Source organism: Vigna unguiculata, chromosome 2 (genome assembly GCF_004118075.2).
Source record: "Vigna unguiculata cultivar IT97K-499-35 chromosome 2, ASM411807v1, whole genome shotgun sequence".
NCBI lineage: Eukaryota > Viridiplantae > Streptophyta > Magnoliopsida > Fabales > Fabaceae > Vigna > Vigna unguiculata.
In genome coordinates this window covers 23,606,140-23,627,997 of record NC_040280.1, presented here as the reverse complement: position 1 = coordinate 23,627,997, position 21,858 = coordinate 23,606,140, and the positions used below count along the sequence as shown (strand labels likewise).

At 30.3% G+C, this 21,858-nt stretch overlaps 2 protein-coding genes across 2 annotated transcripts; one reads left to right on the top strand and one right to left on the bottom strand.

The window, feature by feature from the left end:
• The first annotated feature begins 4,320 nt into the window (after positions 1 to 4,320).
• LOC114168239 lies at positions 4,321 to 5,055 on the top strand. Its single transcript, XM_028052990.1, has 2 exons — positions 4,321 to 4,366; positions 4,439 to 5,055. The coding sequence occupies exons 1-2, from the start codon at positions 4,327 to 4,329 to the stop codon at positions 4,981 to 4,983; spliced, it is 585 nt and encodes a 194-aa protein (XP_027908791.1). The 5' UTR covers positions 4,321 to 4,326; the 3' UTR covers positions 4,984 to 5,055.
• A 5,168-nt stretch (positions 5,056 to 10,223) lies between these two features.
• On the bottom strand, positions 10,224 to 11,395 carry LOC114173134 (zinc-finger homeodomain protein 1-like). Its single transcript, XM_028057372.1, has one exon. It carries the CDS (start codon positions 11,164 to 11,166, stop codon positions 10,417 to 10,419), a length of 750 nt encoding a protein of 249 aa, XP_027913173.1. The 5' UTR covers positions 11,167 to 11,395; the 3' UTR covers positions 10,224 to 10,416.
• Positions 11,396 to 21,858: the final 10,463 nt, after the last annotated feature.

Below are 21,858 nucleotides of genomic sequence, written 5' to 3'. Positions count from 1 at the left end.
AGTTTTATTCAAATTTTTTAGATAAGATATACACTTTCAAAATCACTTTTTTTTTTTATTATTATTTACAAATTATTAAAAAAATTATTGATATTAAAGGTATAAGAGGATAAATATTTATTGTGAATATTAAGGGCTTATCTAAATGTTGAAGATAAAATATATTTAAATTTAGTTTTTGATATTTAGTTACATCTTGTTAAATTATTTACTTGAGTGTTATACATATTATTAGGAGAGAGATGATGGGTATGAGTCGGTTAGGCTTTTAACTTGTTAACGTAAATAAATATATCAAAGTTTAAGTTTAAATTTTTACTGTTTTTTTTTTATTAATCTTAAGAAATTAAAATATATTTTATTATTGTTATTAGTATATTTTATGGATATATTCTACTAATAAAATAATTAATATTTAAATTAAATGATTAATATGTTTTAATTTTGTGAATTAAATTTGTCCATTTAAATTAGTTTCATAAAATAAGAAATTTCTACAAAAGATTTTTTTTATCTCATTTCGAAATACTTGACAAATTTTAGGATGACAAAATAGGACCACACCGGTCGGTCCATAAATCCTTCATAAGAAAACGTGAAAAAAATTTAATTTCAGGTCCATCAACTTGCATAGACCCCTATTGTTCATAGCTCGGTAGACCTATCCCGTGGCTCACATAAACACAAAATTATAATGGTCCGATCCATGTTAAACAATGATGCAAGCTACTTCTCTTCATAAGAGATATTTATTTAAAGCAAACATTGTACAAAAGTAAAAGTTAATTACTTTTCCCATAAATGTCTACAAATATGTAGTATGTATGTACTTAGCATCAATTCATCATACATAAATATAAGAACTATTTTCACCTTGTACTTTTAGACGTGTTAAATATGAGTGTGTAGAAATACATCTTTCAAATGAATGTATATAAATAATAGTATGAACACAATCTAGCTATTTATAATAATATTAGGAGAGTTGGCAGAGAAAGCGGTCATTCTTGGTAAAATCAACATCTATCATGAATTTAAGTAATAGAAAGTTAAGTAAATTTAAAGTAATAATAGCGATACAGGTTATTTTGCCAACTCGCATGTCAGAATTTGTATTGGACAGATCAACTATTGAGCTTGCATTCTTAAATTAAAACGAGTTAATCAACTCACATTTTACAAGTCAAGTATGGGACATACTTAAATAGGTCAGTTCAACTTACATTGTTACCTCTAACAAATTTTATTGAACTCAATCTTAAAAGTCAATAAAGATTAATTATCAATTATAAAATTTAATAATATGTTTATTCCACAATTATTATGATGTTTTTTAATTTCATTTTACAATTTCTAATATTATTATTTTGTTCTTAATTTAAGAAAAAAATTATATATTTTTTTGTCAAAATGATAATATGTCTAATATATCATTATCAGAATAACATGTAACGTATATAAAAAATAATATTCTATTAACATCGTTATCATCAGTTTCAATCTGATAAACAATTATATTAACTTATATCACCGAATTCAAAAGTAAAAAATAAAAAAATAAAATTTAACAAACATCACAATAATAAAACAAAAAGAGTTATCCAAACGCAAGGTTAATAAATAGTTCAGACTACTATTAAAGAAAAGAAAAGGTTCTAAGGTTTCGATTGAGATTGATCTGTTTTCACCTCTAATTGATTTTTACTTTTTAATTAGTGACCTTCAATTATGAGAATAATTTGTTTTGGATAAAAGGGAAAATAATTCAAATTAATTGTAAATATTTAAGATTTTAACTAGAATACTTGCTTTCTAAAAATTAGAATGTATTGAAAATATAAGTTTTTTGCAGAGCGATTTGTTTATAAATTATACATAGTAATATTACTAATTTTTATAATACCTACTTTAAAATTTATATCCAAAATATTTTTTTATTACTTAACCGTATAATTGTAATGTTTTTAAATAATTATAAAATATTTAATGAAAATATTAAATGTTTTTAGCATTTCCATTGATGTCATTATAATACTCCTAAAAAAGACGATTATGCGATAATAGAAAAAAAAGGTCTACTTATTCTCCAAAGCCTCATGGAAAAGATAAAAAAGTAATTGTCATGTAATTTACCTAGTGTTGCTAAATGCACTAAGATTTTTTCCATTAAGAGAATATCATTATCATTTTTGCATCTTTAATTGATATTTTAAAGAAAAATGATATTTTGATTACTAAATTTTGACAACTTTTTTTTACAACATGATGTGTTATCTTTTGAGTGGTTTTAAAACCATTTAAAAAATGTCACCTAAGATTGTAAAAGAAAGTTGTCAAAATTTAGTAGTCAAAAAATTATTTTCTTATTTTAAAACAAACAGCTAAATAGTTTGATACGTCTTTTACATTTTGAAAATAAAATTGAAAGGTATTTTGTATTGGAAAAATTAGGGCCAAAAACTTATTCAACATGTTTTTATTGGGCCATTTTATTGGAAAGCAAGCAGCATTTGGGTTTGAGTCTCACCTACTAGAAGGTCAACAAGCTGCTAAAGAAAGTCAACTTGTCATCTTCTTTGACGTCTATTTAGGAAAAAGAAAAAGTCTAAAAGGACAATGAAGGCAGAAAAATCTAAAAGAAAAATAAATATATATTTATTTATAAGTTAATAAATAAAAATTATATAAGTTGAAGGTTGAAAAATAAAAGTGACCTAGATTTTTTCTTCTTCTCATAAATATGATGTCAAAATTGTATTCAAGTTCGATAAAATAATATTGGAAATATTAATTTTTATATTTGATATTGTTGGTTATAAAATTAGATGTTTTTATTATGAACTTTTAAAGATGTTTTATCATTATTAAAGAAAAAAAAATGTATATAAATTATATCAATTTATCACAACCTAACAAAAATTACTTTAACTAAAGTTCACAAAAATAGAACACATATCATAGGCTAATATTTTACCTTACAAAAAGACTCAAATAACTCTAAGACAACTCAACACGTTCAAATTTATGTTTTATGTATACATAGAAACATCATAAATATGATTACATCATACCATTATGATGATTGATCAATAGAGACACATATTGATTATTGTAAAGTCACATGCATGCAAATAAAATCTACATGCAAAGAGAAAGACAAATTGAATCAAGAAAAAAAACAAAATATCAATTTACTCTTATTGATTACCCTTATAGAACTTGACACTTTGATCATGTCAAACAAGTAAGTGAATAAGATGGCAATATTATATTAAATGAAATTCAGCTATAAATCTTTATATAGCTTAAACTTTTTATTATTAAAATATGATATTGTTTTGTTTTTATCAAAACTATCATTATTATTGAGCCATTTTGTAAAATCTTACGAGTAGCACGAAAAAACTTATCTTGATATTTCAAATAAATATCAAGTCATTTTACTTATTAACGATTAAAGAAAAAAAAAAGAGGGATTAAAAATAGTTGTCTTTTGATAAGAAATCATTATAGGTGAATTGTTATAAGTTACTTGTATATAATTGTACTAAAAAATTAAAGACATAGCAGTTTATATTTCCTGATAAGTAGTAAGGAATGAGTTATAGAGACTTAACTTTTTCTTATTACAATACATTTCCATTGAGTACAATCATTCTCCAATATTAATTCATTCCTTTGAAAAAAAAAAAATTTCAGGTGAAACACTAGCTGCGATTTATTTTTTCCTCAATTTTATCAAAAAGAAAGGGACATACAACCAAATTCCATAACCATGATCATTAACGAACGAATGTATTAAATATTTGCATTATTCGCAGCAAAGTTTCTCAGCAAAGTTTCTGGATTTTTAGATGAATACTCACTTTTTTTTATCAAACATTTTATAATTTAGCTTACAATAATGGTAAAATCGGAAATCATGGATATTATTAAACTGTTGGCATGGCTTGAAAACTAACCTTAAAAAGCCGAAGGAAAGGTAGACATCAAACATGTGAAAGCATCACACCCTATTATTGATTGTGCTTTAAGGGCAACCAAACTATAGGGCCTTATTCCTTCCACGTAAAGCAGAATTTCTCTCTTCTTATCATCGTTCATGCACACTCAAATCACACACTAATAATAGTATTACAGTTAAAGCTATTTGGCGCCTAAATTTGCATGAACCCACTCAAACATCGTCTCTTACTGTCACATTTTCTATAAGCACCATGATATGTGTCCTATTCCTTACAATTTGTCACAGGCCCCATGCAGCACTTTGCTGTCATATAAATCCCACAACTTCGATGCTGCTATTGCAAGCACCAACCATACAACATGGATCATCAAGGAGAGTACAGAAAGGAAGATATCCTAGGTTCTATGATTACACCCAAAGTCTTCATTTTCATGCTCCTCAAACTTTTCCTCACGAATTTTACTTTTGCAGATATATCAGCAGAGAATTGGCATGAGAAGTGCAACGTGGTTCCTATTTCGGCTGAGGAGTTGAAGATACGAAGCGAGCTTGGGATGGAGATTGAAAATGAGTTGGAGAAAGAGATAAAGGAGGGTATATACCAGCTTGCGCTTCGGCTGCACCGGATTTACCAGGAGAGGAAGGAGAGAAGTGCGAAAGAAACGTTTGGTGGAGCAGTTAGTGAAGTGAAGATAAGCATAAGAATGGAAGGGAGAAGTAAAGTGGAAATGAGAGAGGTGAAGAATGTGAAAAAGGGTGGTTCTTATGTACGGAATTCATGGCCACAAAATGTGAAGGAAGTGAAGAAGGTTGATTGGGTAAAGAGCCTGAGAGGAGGTTCAAGCGCTGTTTGTGGGAGCAGATTATCAAGTGTGAGCTCAAAGAAGAAGGGGGAAAACCTAAGCACTGGCCCTAATGCTTTATCCAATGGCAAAATTCACGGTGGTTCCTTTGGGCTAGTAAAACAGAATGCAAGTGTGGACAAGAAGATGCTTCAATTGGGGTGGAAGGTTTGAAGGGCTTTTGTTTTGATTGCTGAATTTTATTTTGTTTTGTTTACAAGAATAATAGTAAAGTTTGGAATGATTTTTCCGAGGATGAAATAATGTATAATTTGATGAGAAGTTTATTTCATGTGGTTTCTTAACTTTTTTCTTTATTAGGTCCTATTTTATATAAATACAGCTAAAGTGATCCTAACACTGTTTGAAAAATAATCATGTGATTGGACTCTTTCAATCTTCACTGTATCAAATTTTACTTGCTTTATCGATTTATACTATAAAAAAAATCTATAAAAAATTATTATTATAAATAATAATTTACAAAATAAAAATTATTTATTGTTAAAATAGTTATTATTATAAATAAAAAAATTATAATTAATCGTTAAATTAGTTACCAATTAATTAAAGCTAAATTAGTCACTAATTAATTAGAGACTAATTTAAAAACATATTCCTTTGTAGAAAAAATCTCAGTTGTTAATGTTTAATTACTAATTTCCTTTGATACTTACATTTTAAAAATCAATTTAAAAATCAATTATAAATTTTTATTCATGATTATTTAAGTAAGCAATATATTTTTTTATAATATGATATTTAAATTAGTCATTATAGTGATTATAACTTTTGATCACTACAACATATTTTTAATGAAAGATTTTCTTGTAATATTATATATTCTCCATAACGGTTTCATAAAATGTGTGACAAGTAGATATCGGAGAAAGTGAAGGATCGCAGAAGTTACTTTACAAAATTATATCAACTCTAATTTAACAAAATAGATAACATTGTTTTTTTTTAAATAAAACCAAATCTAAATTAGAAAAAAAAAACACATTAAATAAACGGTTCAAATATTAAATAGTACCTATTAAACCTAAAGAAAACTATACTTATTCCTACATTTTGGAGCATGATACCTTTGTAACACAATAAGGGTCATCAGAGGACAAAAAGTCTCCATTTCTTATTTCTTTTTGTATATTGAACTCTTTTGAGATCTGCTTTCTAAAAATTATGGGGGAGATGACCTTATACAATCTATTTACATATTTTTATGTATTATAAGTGTAATTTATTTTAATATTTCTTAATTAATCAAAAAAAATTTCTTTGTAAATTTAAATTAGTAATTATGTAAAATTTATTTCGTTGAAAAAACGAGAGTAGCAAATACCAGTGGCTAGGCACTGAATAATAATCATTAAAAAAAAAATCTTATTTTAAATAGGGCCTTTATAAGACGTATTCAACTAGGATAATAAAGATTTTTGTTTTCAGACGAAATTAAATAATGCAGCATTCAAATAACATTCTTTAAATTAAAAAAAGAAATATACGTTAGTCTTCAAAAAGTGTATAGATTTCAACATATTTTTTTAAGAAGAATTTGGATAAAATTCATGCGAAATTTTAGTATAGTGTATAAATATCACATATGAAATATTGCCACTTAAACTTTGAGATTTGTACCACTTTTTATTTTTCATGTTTGTCAGATGTCTCTACAATAACATATATTTCATCTTTGTCAGCAATAAATTTTAATTCAAAACATACACGAATTTTCACTTTAATTTAATTTAAAATCACATTTCTTTTAATTTGCTGTTCAAACCCATTAAAAATAATAGATGCTAACGTGTGGGGGGAGGGGATAGCAAAAGGAAGATGCTAGAGAATGCAAGTTACCTTGATCATAACGTTTTTACAGATACCTTAGCTATTAAAAAATACTTCAGCAGAAATATTTAAAATGAATTTTTATTGTCAATATTTTACTTACACTTATATTCATACTATTACTTTCCAGTGACATTTTATCATATTTTTATATCTTTATGGTTGGTCTTTTCTGTCAAAAATATACACGGATCGGGACTAGTAATAAATTATCTTCATATTATAAGGAATAAAATGACTAACATAAAATAGCAATAAAAATATATTTTAACTGAAAATATAAGATATTGTTACGGTTTACAGGACAAAAAACAGCACAAGGGGTCCTATGATGATTTGAATACGGGCTAATATGAGGAGCAACCTGACGGAGCCCTGGCCCACACATTCAACGTCTTGTCCGGGAGGCCCGTGATATTTCGAAAGAAAGCCCAAGTGGCCCACCCAGCTTATATAAGAAAAAGACAGAAAACCGCGTTTGGTAGCTTGGGTTCTAATTAAGGAAATGCATGTAAGAAGATTGGTGAATAATACATATTTTTATTATACTGAAAGGTGATACCTTCAAAAAGTTTAATCCATAAAAAAAGAAAAAAAATGTTAAATGTGTTGTATTATTCTTCATTTGAAGGAAAATTATAATTTATTAAGTCTGATAATACACTTCCATCTCAAAACTTTAAAAATAAATAAATATAATATTTTTAACTGAATTAATTTTTAACTTATGAACTTATGTTTGAGTTATTTATAATATTTAATACATTCTAACTCAAATGTCGATTTAAAGTATCATTTAACGTGATTAGAGTTAATGTTATTAAATTAAAAATATTATATTTATTCATTTTTTAAAATTTAAAAAGCAAAATATATCAAAAACAAATTGTGATATTGGTTTAAAAGAAGCATTAAGAAAGGCATGTGTTGTGGTTAGTTGGAAGAAATAGAAAGTGTTGAATTATTAAGTTTTGGAATGAAAAATGAGAAGGTGGGGGCATAAAGATTGGTGTTGGAATGATTGAGAAAGGAAAATGTGATTGTTTGGATATTGGGAAGCAGTAGGGACGGGAAGGTTTGAAGGTAAGGGCAGGAGCAGTAGGGATTCTCCATAAGGGACACAGCCTAAGCTCACAAACCCAAACTTTCTCCTTTTTCCTCACAATCATCAATTTTTCCTTTGCCAAAACTTTCTAATCCAAATCAATCCATGCCCGGTCCCTCACTTCACTTCTCACCACCTTTCACTTCACTTTTCTTCACTTAATAACTAACCTCTTTTTTCATGCTAAATCAACATAACCTAACAACTCAATAATTAATAACACTGCTCAATATTTACAGATTAAACAACAAATTCCTACATGATCGATTCTTCAACTTTCATGTTGCTTTTGTTCGAATGAAAACTTTTCACAATATCATTTTTACACTTTAACCTTGAGAAAAGAAACACATATATATAGATGAGATATTGATAATTTGTCATTTAATAATGATAATAATGTTAAACTAATAAAATTTCTATACCAATCACTCTCACAACCACGGGGATTTGATAGATGTTCTTTCACACGATTTTTGTACTAATTTTCTTCATTGCGTCGTTTAACTTAAATTTATATCTCTTATTACCAGGATTTTAGGAAGTGAATAGAATTTTATAACAGGTCTTTTTTGGGGGAGTGCACAGATTATTTCCCTTTCATTACGTTAGTTGTGTGTATTCACCAAAATCCTCTTCTTACAATCTGATTGCATGCTAATAGAAATCTAGAAACCACCCTCATTGCATTGATGTCATGCTTATAATTTAGTCCTTGCCAATTATAATAGGCTTATAAAATGAGCCTATTTTTATATCATATGATGTAAAACAAGAACCGAAACAAATACTGGTTATAGGTTAGCCCAGATGATAGAAAGAAAGCATAATTGCAGCAAAGGTGGTGAGTGGTTGAAGATAATATGGGATGAAATTAACGTGGATAGCGACGGAGAAGAAGAAGAAATATAAGATGAGGGTGATGGTACGTAGGTGGTGAAGTGAGAAAAAGCATGGCTGGTTCTGGTGTGAGAGTTGTAGGAAGAATAGGGTGATTTGACGGGAATTGAATGATGGAAGAAGGGGGCATAGAGACAGTATCCTTTAAGTGATGGACATGTTTGTAGGAGAGATACGGGTATGTAGGCCTTTGTATTTTCTCTATCTCACTCATGCAATAACCAAAAACCATTACATTACATTATATTGTGTGGACCACACAGTTCAAGCACGCAGCTTTAACTCATGCTCAACACACCCCAAAACAAGCAAAGCATCTTAAACGTCTACTTGTTAATGCCCACCCTTTCTACTACTTAAGAACCAAACTCTCCATAAAAGTATCAAATCCTGCTACTATTATTCAAACATCACAACCCCTACACTTTCAATTACCAACCAGGTCCCCCTTTTCCCATGCACATTAAACCTCTTCCATTCAGAAAACCCTTTCTTTTTCATTCATTAACTACCTTCTATATCTATCTACTCTTACTTAAGCTTCTTAAATGCAACACCTTCAACACACACGTCACTCACATATTCTACTCATACTAATATTCTCTCCCCGTGCCCCTCTATACCTCCTTCATCATCATGCTTCACTACTCCCTATTTTTTCTTCTGTGTCTTTTATAGCTTTGTTGCTAACTTAACACAAAGGAAAATATTATTTTCCAACTGCAAAACAGAGATAATATATGGAAGGAAAAAACAGTCATACATTTATGAATTTACATTTACCCCCCTCCCACCATCAACATTTCTTTCCAACATAACCAAATAATGCCTCTCAAACTTCACACAACTCACATGCAATAAAATAAAACATTAAATACAACAGTCCCTTTCCACGCTCAGACCCAGGTCATGATGAAGAAACACCAGCCACTAATAGAAACAAAACTGGTTCCGACTCATCCTCTTCCCCCTCCACTTCTTAAGAAACTGTTTGTTACTGATTTCTAGCTCGTTTGAGAAGACAACGTCCAATGAAACTCCACACACATTCTACAGTCCATGGTTACAAGATCCTGACAACTAAATCATCTTGTTATATATCTAAAGTAATGTATATTGCTAACCTTGCAAAGGTTAAACAAGTCGAACACTGTGAAAGAAAGTCAGGAAATTAAGCTAAAAAAATTGAAAATGCATGACGGGGATGCTGAAATGAGGCACAGACTAGGACGAAGATCTTTGTCACTTTTTTCAGTGCGCGGTGTTAGCGAAAGACATGAAAAACGGAAAATGCAGGTGAGTGAGAACGCGTACATTGATGCTACCGAGGAAGTTCCTGCTTCCTAGTTCCAATAACTGTCTTAGGATAGAGTTATCATATCATTATAGACAAACAAAACAGATGTCATATTAATCAATTAACCCTTCTCGTCACCTATATATATATATCTGATATCATCATCATCATCATCCACCAGAAAAAAGAAAAAGGTTCCAAACGCGTCACCACCATCACCATTGTAATAAACTGCAAAAGAATTTTAAGACTAGAACGACATCATAAAAAAGACTGATTTTTTGAACTGAACAGAAAATTAAATTATCCAGCAGCAATAATAACTTGATCTAATTAACCTTACCTACATCCTCAAACGCTAACACAATAAGAAGAGAAAGAAACCCTAACAATTTGGGTGGGTGGGTAAGCTTAAGGGTTGAAGAAGTTTGAGCATCGGAATTTGCGCACTTTACTAGGGCTTCTTACCGAGAGTGTGCTTGTTGTTATGCATCCAAACCTTGAGAACGTGACGCTTCACCCCAGTTTCGTTGCAGAAGGCTTGGACCACACCCTCGTCGTGTTTCTGAATCCTCCACCCTAATTTTTCAGCAAGTTCAAGCATTTTGTCCTTTTGCTCCTGCGTGAACTTTGTTCTGAACCGTTTCTTGGACCCCGTTCCTCCTGCACTCGGGTTCGAAACGTCCTCCTGGTCCTCCCGAGTGCTCTGCGTCCCACCGCCGCCGGACGTCGACGGCAGCGCCAGCGTCCCAGCCACGCGCGCCTGCCCCCCCACCTGAAGGTACCCAGTCGGGGTCCTGTAGTAGGCCGCGAACTGAGGCGGCGGAGGATGGTGCAGGTGGTGGTGCGAAACCAAGTAGGGGTCGCCACCGCCGACGGAGGCCCCGGCCCCATCGCTCTCCTTGCGGTGAAAGTTGCGGTGGCAGCTGCAGGCTGCACATTTCAGCGCGTCGAGGGAACCCTCCGTCCCTGCCGCCAGGAACTCGCCGCAGCCGTCGAGCGCGTGGCCGCCGATGCCGACGGCGTGGTTCTTCAGACACTCCCTGTAGCGCGCCCTCCCTGCGCCTCCGTTGGTGCTGCTTCTCACCGGCTGCGCCGCCATGACTGCCTCCGGACCGACCGGAACCTTCATCCGTGCGGGGTCGTAAGCTGCGGCACCCATACACTGCTCCTCCTCTTGGTCCTCTTGATCTTCGAATTCCATTTGGCGAAATTGGCGAAAATCTTAAACTTGTGACTACTATGAATGACAAGTGATGGGAAAATTTAAAAGGGGGTCTCTCAGTACTCTTCTCGCAGTGTTTCTCTCTCTTTGTTCTCTGCTCTCGTCGTGCTTTCTTTGTCCAAAGGTGTATTCCTTCATATACTTTTGCGGTTCTCTGTTTTCGGAGGACACGACAATTAGAGCATAATATACAAAAATCTCTCTCTCTCTCTCTCACTCGCTCTCTATTTGTCTCAAGATCTTCACCTTCCACCGGCTGTTCCGGTCACTCCGTAATTTGTTCCGTTTTTGCTTTTCACCGCTTGCACATGAATGTGTGCAAAAGATTAACCGCGGAAAAGTTTTCACTTGGGGTGACAGTAGTACTCTCTCTTCTCCTGGGCACCGTGAGGCCAGGACAAATGACAAAACGGATAAATTTTACTTCTACAATATATCTGTTTTTAATGCAAATCTTTATGATAGAGAACAACCACACTGGAACCTTATGTCAAGTTTGTATTCGACTTTTGTTTTTCTGTTTGGATCTTTTTCTATGGACTCTACGTATATTTTTTGTTTCATTTTCCTAATATGGATAACAAGCTGCTCGTAAAACCAGATATAAAAGGTAAAAGGTTAACCATTAATTTTTTCCAGATTCAAAAGTTAGTTTAAGTAATTAATGAAAAATATAATTCCTTAGCCTGCGCATTTAAAGTACTCGTTATCAACATTGTGTTTGATAAATGAGAAAGATATAGATGAAAAATATTAGTTTTTGGATTAAGACAAATAAATAAAATAATACTTTTAATTTAAAAGAAATAAAGAAAGTAAATCATTAATAGCAATGATACCTTATCCAATGTAGCACACTAACATTTAGAAGAAAAAAGAATGAGCTGAACGTGTATATCGAACAACCAGTTCATGATAAATACACTTTAAAAAAACACACGATTGAATAATTATAAATTTTAAGAATTCTCTTAAATTGGTTGTAAGTTAATCGGTTAGACTACCAAATGCGACATAAACTTCAATGATGTTAAAATCTTCCTTTTTATTTTGTCTTACGAAGAGGAAGATAAGACTAAATCGAGGAATGGGTTTGTTTCGGTACAACGTTATTAGCATAACATTTCTCTGTGTTTCTTCGCTTATGAAGTCGAAATTCAACTATATGGGATCCACTATTTTTTATATATATTTTTTCATTGGTACTAATAACATTAAGCATCAGTCTTTTCACATTTTCATTCCCTCTCTTCGTTTGTTCACCATAAAAAGTGGAAGACAACAACGATCTCAAAGAGTGGGTGTATTATGTTATAAGATTAATAATTAAAACATTTCTACCGATTCCTTACATATGAGAGTGGAAATTCAAGTGTGTGGGCTCCACTAATTTTTTTTTTTTTTATCTTTCTTCTTTGTATCACTACTATTCAACAACATAGGCTTCAATCACTTTTTTTTTTTCATTTTATTTTCTCTCTTTTTGCCATAAGAAGAGGAAGACAACAACAAACTTGTTTTTTTAACATCCATCATATTTATGTCATTGCTACTAAACAACATAACTAACTTCTTTTTTGCATGTTTATCTTTTCTTGTTTTTTTCACTATGAAAAGATGATTACAGTGACAAAATTTAGAATCATGTTTGTTTTGAAGGTCAATGATTGAAAACATTTTTATGTTGATATTTCGCATACATGAGAGTGAAAAATCAATTGGGTGGGATCCTATCTTTTTTTATATCTTTTCTCTTTAATTCCTTGTTTCTAAACAACAGAAGCATAGTCACTTTTTCACATTTCCATCCACTTTTTTTTTTCTCATTTCCTTTTCATGAGTTGAGGATGATATTAACAAATTCAAGAAGGAGGTTTACCTTGGTATAAGGAGAACAAATTAATACATTATTAATTATATGTTTCTTCACTTTGCATAAGAGAGTGTACATTGAATGGCACGTGATCCACAATTTTGTTATATCTATTGTTTGTTTCATTGTTACTAAACAACATTTGTCACTTTTCACACTTCATTTATTTCTTTTTCTTTTTTCATAATGAGAATAGAAAGACAAAAAAATGCCACCTCATGCCAAAATATATACATTTCAAAAATGGATTAGATACTAATAGAATTAATAACTCTTGGTAATAAACTTTAAATTTATGTAAATTTCACAGAAACAAATTTATAAGGTAAATTTTGTATACACTTATATACTAAAAAATTTACTTTATTTTTAGTAGATGAGATCTCCATCAACTTTGAAAACAAACACGAGAAACTTGGTTATTTTGTTACAAAATGAAAGAAAAACACATTTTTTTTTATTTACACTAATGAACATACAGGCGTTGTCGCGCATGTGTATTCGTATTTTTTAATTTTTAAGAAATTTAAGATCAATAACAAATATATAATTGTTACATTAGTTGTTAAATATAAAATTAAAAAAAAATATATGTAAAAAAATTTAAATAATGATTTAAGACAAAAGAGATTTATAGAAAAATGATTAAAAGTAAATTATTTATAAAATAATTAATTTTTAAAATAATTAAGGGTAAAACGGGTATTATGAAATGTGGACAGAGAAATTCCTTTATTTTTGTAGATTTTCTTTCTCCTACTTTAAAAAATGATAATGGAAGTGTAATTAGAGCTCATTCATACAAAAAGTTGAGTTATTTTGTGTAGTATGATAATTTCACAAACACTTCTTTAAACGAAATGAGTTAAGTGTCAAATTAAAATAAAAATAAATAAATAATCAGACAAAAATAAAAGACTATAATAACTAATTTAGTGAAGAAGAGAAAAAGAATACAAGTACATATATAATAAATACACCTAAAAAGTAATCGAAATAACAAAGTGGGAGACAGACCAAAATCATGCGACGCGCTTCAACAAATGCATGATAAGAACTGAAACTGAGTTCACGCGTTCCGGTGGATGCAAGGTGGCGCGTGGGCGGCGCGTGTGGGTAGCGGGGATGAAGAAGATTGGTTTTTTCTGGTTCCCACATAGGAGGGATAAGTGAGGGCGGGGCCCGACGGAGTGGAGTGGGTGTTGTTTATGAATGTTGTGGGTGAAGGGTGGGTGTAGGGTTGTAGGCAGGAGGAACAACCATTGTACCTTTGCACACATTTGGATCGGATAATATTTTATGTTTTACTTTTATTTTTTATTCCTACTTTTTCTAATCCCTACCTTTCTTTTTATTTCTTAGACTTAAAATTAAAGTCCACATCTATGATTTTTCCAAAGAACAAACAGAATTTGAGTGATAGGTACTAGGGTGGTAGTGGTAGAATGAGTGATTAACATTAATAATATAATTTATTATTCTTATTATTACATACCAAATAAAAATGTATGTTGTCAGCATCATATGCAGCTGTTGCTACGTGCGGTCTTCTCCGACATGGGTCGCCAGCTTTTGGCGTCATCATCAACTTCTTTTGCTAAACTAATTCAAAACAACATCTTAAGAGCTAAAACGACGTCGCCTAAAATAACCTCGTTACATATTATTTTTGTAAGTTAGAAATAGAACTTTGGTATTTTTAAAATTTTTGCTCCGGTTAATTTGTTTTTCTTTTCTCACTATATTTAAAAAATAGATAAAACGTATCGCTACAAGTAAAACAACTACTGCTGTTCATTACATTCAATACCAACAGTAGGCTATATTTGTAGAGGATTAAAGATGCAACAAACTTACGAGTACTTTTATGAGAAATAAACAGGAAGAGATTATTAAATAAATTTTATAAGTAAAAAATAATTTACACACTAAGTTTAAAAACATTAAATTTGAAAAATAACTATTAAGAGGTGAAGTTCGTGTTTAACTCAACTTTAAAAGATTAATCGTAAAATTTACACTCATTTACATATTTTAAAATCATTTTATCTTTATCTTTGGCCTTGAATGGGATCTCCAACTATAATAATAAAAAACTTCTTCACACTAATTTATGTAACCGATCATAGTTTTGAATAACTGTATTTCTTTTTCTTCTTATTTTTTCACACTTTGTTCTCATTTTCTCCTCTACAGAAAACATGGTGATTATTACCTTATACTTGGTCTCTTTAAGTTAGTTTATATTATTTTTGACTGACAAAGAGTTAATTTAAATTAATTAATAGAGCACGTGCTCTAACCCATTTAAACTAGTTTATGTTGCTTAGTCTTTGTTAATGTATGTTATTCTTGGGGTTTATATATATATATATATATATATATATATATATATATATATATATATATATATATATATATATATATATATATATATATATCCTTATATTCCACCCATTTTCCTTCAAAGAAATTTTTCATTTTTCTTATATGTTTTTATGCGTTTTTGGTTTTTTTTTTTCTTCAATCTCGAAGAAAATCTGATAGTGATTTCTTCTCATCGTGTGACTTTTCTCTCTTTCACACATAGACTATTCATTGTTGTTCACAAGCCACACTTAGAAGTGTATCTTCTTTCTGCTTGTCTCCTTAATGTTTTAAAGACAAGAACAAGGTTATAAACACGAATTTATGGTTCTTTTTAGTCTCTATTGGGGATGAATCCACATTTTCCTTTAACCTTGAATAGGGACTTATATTTTGGTATTTCTAATAATCTCATATCACTTAAGAGTTAAAGTTAAAGACAATTTTAATACTCCTTTCTCCTTTTATCTTCTAATGATGATAACGATGATAGTTGACAAACTTGAGATAAGAAAAATTTTACATTAGGAATCAACTTCAAATTTTTTCTTATAATTTTTAAAACTTCAATTACTGTTATAATTCTCACATATAAGATATAGAGTTCCTTAAAATAATATTTTCATAACTTGAAAAATTTAAAGAGTATTATCATTAAAAGAAACAATATATTTTATGTGGATTATAGCCACACCTAAGGGTGACAACGGGTTGGGTGGGGTCGGGTATGGATAGTGTCTATCCGTAATAGGACTCGCAAAAAAAAAATTCATCTGCTATCCGTCCGTTTATCTGACAAGTACTCTTTTAAAAAATACCAGCGGATTTTTTTGAAACTCGCGCGTATTCGTGGATACCCACAAATATTTAAAAAAGTATATATTTTATAAATTTTTTAAATAAAATTTAAATAGAATTATAAGAAAAATATAGTATGAATTAAATTAAATATAAATTAAATTTTAATTTTCATTAAACTTAACCTAAAAAAATATAATTTTAGTTTTAATTAAATTTAACTTAATAAAATATGAATTAAATTAAACTAAATTTTTTACAAGTAACAGATATTCGCAAATACGATTGTATGATACCCACAACCGACCGTTTATAAACGATTATTAAAATATCCACTCTCCGTTACCCACAAATAATAAATATTCGTAGATACTAACTATTTATCGCGGAATATATTCACGGATATCTATGGACACAAATATTTTTGTAGTTTCTGACCATACCCAATGTTGAGCTACTTTATAATCAATTTTGAAACCCCTTTTTAGATATTTGAAACTCCTTTTTTTTTTCTAACTACTTAATTGATTTATATATCAATGTAATGCAATAAAATTCACAAACAGGTATAGATATACAAACACAACATAAATCTAACATTGGACATTTATACATATTTACTTCCCACTTTGGAACATTTAACTTGCTTGCTACGAAAAAGTTTTGTTGAACATATATATATATATATATAAGAGTTTAAATGTAATATGTATTAAATATGTATAAGTAATAAGAAGATAAAATATTCACAAAAGTGTTTGATAAATAAATGATGAGTTTGGTGATTTTGAAAGTATGATTTTGAGACGCCTGAAGCAAAGAATGGAGTGAGCATCTCTTGACCAACTAAAAGCACACACATCCTTGACTGGCGTGTGAAACTGATTATAAATGCAAAGTCGGCACATCGCAATCCACACAAACAAAATAAGAACCCATTGTCTTCTCCAATCTCTAGGAAGACACAACCAACCTTGTATACTCAAACATACCAAACACTTTCTTTCTAGCACGCTTTTTCATGGGGTTACTTTTTATTTGATTATTCTTTAATTTTAATTAAACTACCTAATATTTTTTTACTAGGTTTTAATTAATTACAAGCTTCAGAATATTCAATTATTTAGTGGAAAGTTACGTCAACATCAAATGGATTTTACGAAAAATGACGAGAAATAATCCATAATGCATGTGTTAGAGTTAACCAGAAAAGAACGAAGCTCAACATTCATAATAAGATAGCAAAATAAAAGAAGAGAAGATACGGATTCCACCCCCAGAATTATTGTGTGTACTCTAGACAGATCTCTGATTTGTCTATTTTGGTTTTGATATTGAGAAGAGATAGAATGATAATATTTAATTTATGTTTTGAAAGTGTGTTTGGAAAATGGGAAGAAGGGCAGTGTAATGACATAAAAATCTGGGAACGACCCCCAATAATTGATGCAGAAAGGGCCTTGAAATTGAAACACCCCTTCCCTTGGATCAAATACCATGCCCATAACTTTAATTTCATTTTATTCTTCTCCCAACTCACGCTAACTGCATCTCTTGTCGTTTCGTATAATCGCAAACTGGTTAAAATAGTGAAGCATTTGAACTTTCAAGTCATCGAGTCAGAAAGACTTTAGCCAAAATAAGATAAAGGAATAAACCACTCAACCCTTCATCATAATCTCTCTCCATCCCAACGTACTTTCTTCTAATCCTTTTACCACACCCTAATAACCCACCCATTAAAACCACCAACCTCCTTTGCGCCATTTCCTCATCAGGAAAAACCCACCCTTAACAAGAAATTTTCTTTATAAACCTCAAAATTAAGATGAAAAGAAAAAAAAGGAAAAACGAAAAAGGGTTTTTTGGGTGGGGAGTTAGAGGCATTGGTGAAGTGGTAGATGGACTTCATCATGTGATGCTCCAAAAACAGCCAAAACGGACGGATAGACGTCTGATGGGACCTTCTGACACACGCACACAGAGAGTACTCAATCTCTTTGTCGTGTCGTGTATGGGTGTTTCACATTTTTTTTTTCTTTTCTTTTTTATTTAACATTATCGTTATTAAAAACACTCATAATAAATACTTAATACCGTTCAATGGAACGTGTATATATATAACTTAAACATAGTTTATTTCTTAGCTAAAAATGATGTTTCGAACTTAGATTGCTGGTTTTGTTTTATGATATATATTTTGTTGTGTCAGCTGGCGGGAAACCGCAGATAGAACAAGACAGAATGAGAAACAATAAACTTTTTATGCGTACTGTGTCTGTGTCACCAACCACATCCATGAATCGAATCAAACCAAACCAACACATACATAAGCATTCCTCTCTCTCTCTTTCTTCTCCTCCCTGCACGCAAAAACACCGTTCAGTGACGCCACAAGGCCTTTCTCTCCGTTGAGTGAAATGAAGAACGAAGAAGAAATGAAGTACGGAACGGAAAAGTTGTGTCCGTTGAGGTAGCTTGACAGAGAGAGAGAGAATTGCGGGGAAAAGGGAAGTGGATAGTGACAAGACAAGAAAAAGAATGGGACGACCGTGATTTGCATTTCTATATTCTCTTGCAGCTTTTCTCTCTCTTAAGTACGTTCTAATAACACAAACAAACACACACTCTCACACACATTCATACACATATACATACGTATACACTGAAAACTGTGGCCCCCATGCCACAACAGAACCCCCAGCTTGCTTGTCGCACCACCATCACCTCCATCCATTCATTCACCAACACTCCACTTTTTTCTTCACTTTTCCTCTGCACTTTCTACTGTTTCTTTCTATCGCAGCATTACAAATACAATCATCTTTGCATTTTTTAATTCTTCTTCTAGTCACCTTCGCTTGCTACGCAACGCCAACACACAGTCCTGGGCACACATGTTATTTCCTTTTCCCCTCTGCATCCTTTTCACCAATTTGGGTTTTCTATCCTATACATATGTCCGCAAGCAAACCACAGAAAACACTCATCACCACTTAAGAATCATCATCTCATATCGTCTCGTCATCACACACCCATCATTAGGACCACTTCTTTTATTTTATGCACACAAACGAAGGGTGTAATCATCTTAAGCTTTTGCTTTTACCCACCATCCCCTCTTAATTTGGCATCACCTTCGCCAAACAAAACATATACACTTTCCTCATCCATTAATCCCAACAAAGGTTAAGAATCGTCATTATATTTTATAAGGACTTCAGTTCAGATTCAGACCGTAAAAACACTTTGTTAACAGTGTTTCGAAAGCACTTTGTTACTAACTTTTAAGTCATGATATATATATTTACCCTAGTAGTAGTAAAATCAACAGTAAAACAACATTGGTTTATAACAATATGTATCTTTTAACTAAGTAATATTTCAAGAATATTACGGAATAAAACATTATATATATATATATATATAAATTTTAAGTTTAACTTAAATTATAAAAGTAGTCTCTAAAATTAAATAAAGTGGTATTACTTTTAGTCAATGTCCAGACGTAAGACATATATGTTGAAAATACTATATTGATTAATAATAAAGTCAATTTAGAATGTATAAATTAATAAAAATTTCATTAAAAGTCAAGTTTTATATTTTTGAGTTAGGTTTAAAATTTGAATTTTTTTTTTACCCACTAGAGTCAGTATCGAATCACTAAATTCTAAAACTTTATTTGCCTAAACATTTTTTTCGAGTAAAAAGAGTTGTTTCCATTAACTATACGTTCTGTGAAGTTGAAGATCTAATATATGTTATCTATCATTATCTTTAGAATTGATTACATAAATATGCCTTCAGTTTTACCTTAATTACGCACATACAATTCTTCTTCTTTTTTTTTTTCAGAACATACTGATAACACCCATCCTGTGACAAGTTAATATGGAATTTGAGGTATACCCTAAATTACATTTGTCAGATTAGTCATAATAAAATTTTGTTTATTATTATTAATTTCATGGTCATATTTATTGAATTAATATGATAATATTCCTGACTAACATTAATAATAGAGGTTATAATAATAAAAAATAAGTTTTATGTAATTTTAATTTAAATTATTTATGATCATAAGATTATTAAGGATATGACATTATTAATCCCGATAGATGTATTAAATAAAGATTAAAAGATCTTATTTTTTAAATTATACATATAGATGCTACATATAGAGATATGATCATTGAAGTAGTTTAAAGGTGAATTTTCTAATAGAATTCTTTTTTTAAAAATATGTAATTTCTTTAAACTTGAGATTATCATAAAAATTAACAAGTTATTTATTATACTTCGATATCAAACATCTAATGTTTTGTGATGTTAGTTGAATGATTAGTGAGTTGACTAAATTCTTGTGGGATTAATGATTGAGTTAGAGAGAATCCATCAACTCTTAATTTGAGTTCTATATAAATAAATTATTAAAGTAAAAGATATTTCATATTATCTGATAGTTAAAGAATAATATTAGACGTCAATCTTGATTAATAAATTAATGAGTTAATTTATTATCGGTTTTAATAATGAATCTAAGTGATCACATAATAAGTGTTTTGGTCATTGTTGTATAGGAAAATATTATTAATTAAATTAAAGAGTAATTATAATTAATTAATATATTTTCTTTAAGTAGAATATTATTGTATATTTCGGTAGCACCAAAATATAATTAATAAAAATTTAATTAAGACTTAATTTAAAAAAAGATAAAAAATTAAAGATGATTTAATTAGATTTATTTTGTTACTGGAAATAAAAATTGGTTTTAGTTTCTATTAGATTTAGATAGAAACAAAAGGCAAATGTACGCTAGAGTGGTTTTCTATAAGAAAGAATAAAATTCAAAAGACCCTAAGAGAGGAGATGCGATAGATTTTCATAAAACAGCTCTCTCTTTAAGCTTTCAAGAGTTTCTCCTGTGACCAGATAATTTGGTTTCATGGATAAAGGTTGACACAACAAAATCAATCTTGGTACAAATACAAGTGTAAGACTTTGAAATATTAGAAAGAGATAAAATTTTATGACCATCACAATCAAATAACATATTTTTCCTATAAATTTTATTCTTTTATATTGTTTAGTATCCATGATTTAACGAGAAATAGATATATTATTTCCGTTATATGTGTTATATATGTGATTTATAGCCTTCAGGTAAGCATCGAACGATCTTAAAATTAATATTGCATAAATTTTTACTTCATTATTGTGAAAGTCCAAAATTGTGCTTCAATTGTGTTGAAGAGAAAGTTGTATAATTACATTGTGTATTCCTTATTTTGTAAAGTCTCTGGTCTGCATTTTGGTTTTCTCCCTCAACTTCATTTTTCGAAAATGATTTAATGGTTCTTGGTTTCACTACCAAAAATGTTCATTTATCTATCCAATTTTCCCATGTATTTAAGTCTGTTGCAAGGTTAAGTAATGATAGGTAAAAACATTATTGAATTAGTGATAAGATTTCGTCGGAAAATTCAAGCGAAATTTTTTTTAGGAATTTTACAGATGAATATTGTTGTGGATAAGAACGTGTGAGTACGAAAAATGTATCCGTTGATAAATTAATAAAAAATAAGTTCTAAAAAGTAGTAAAACTATCTATTGTAAAAGAAGAATAA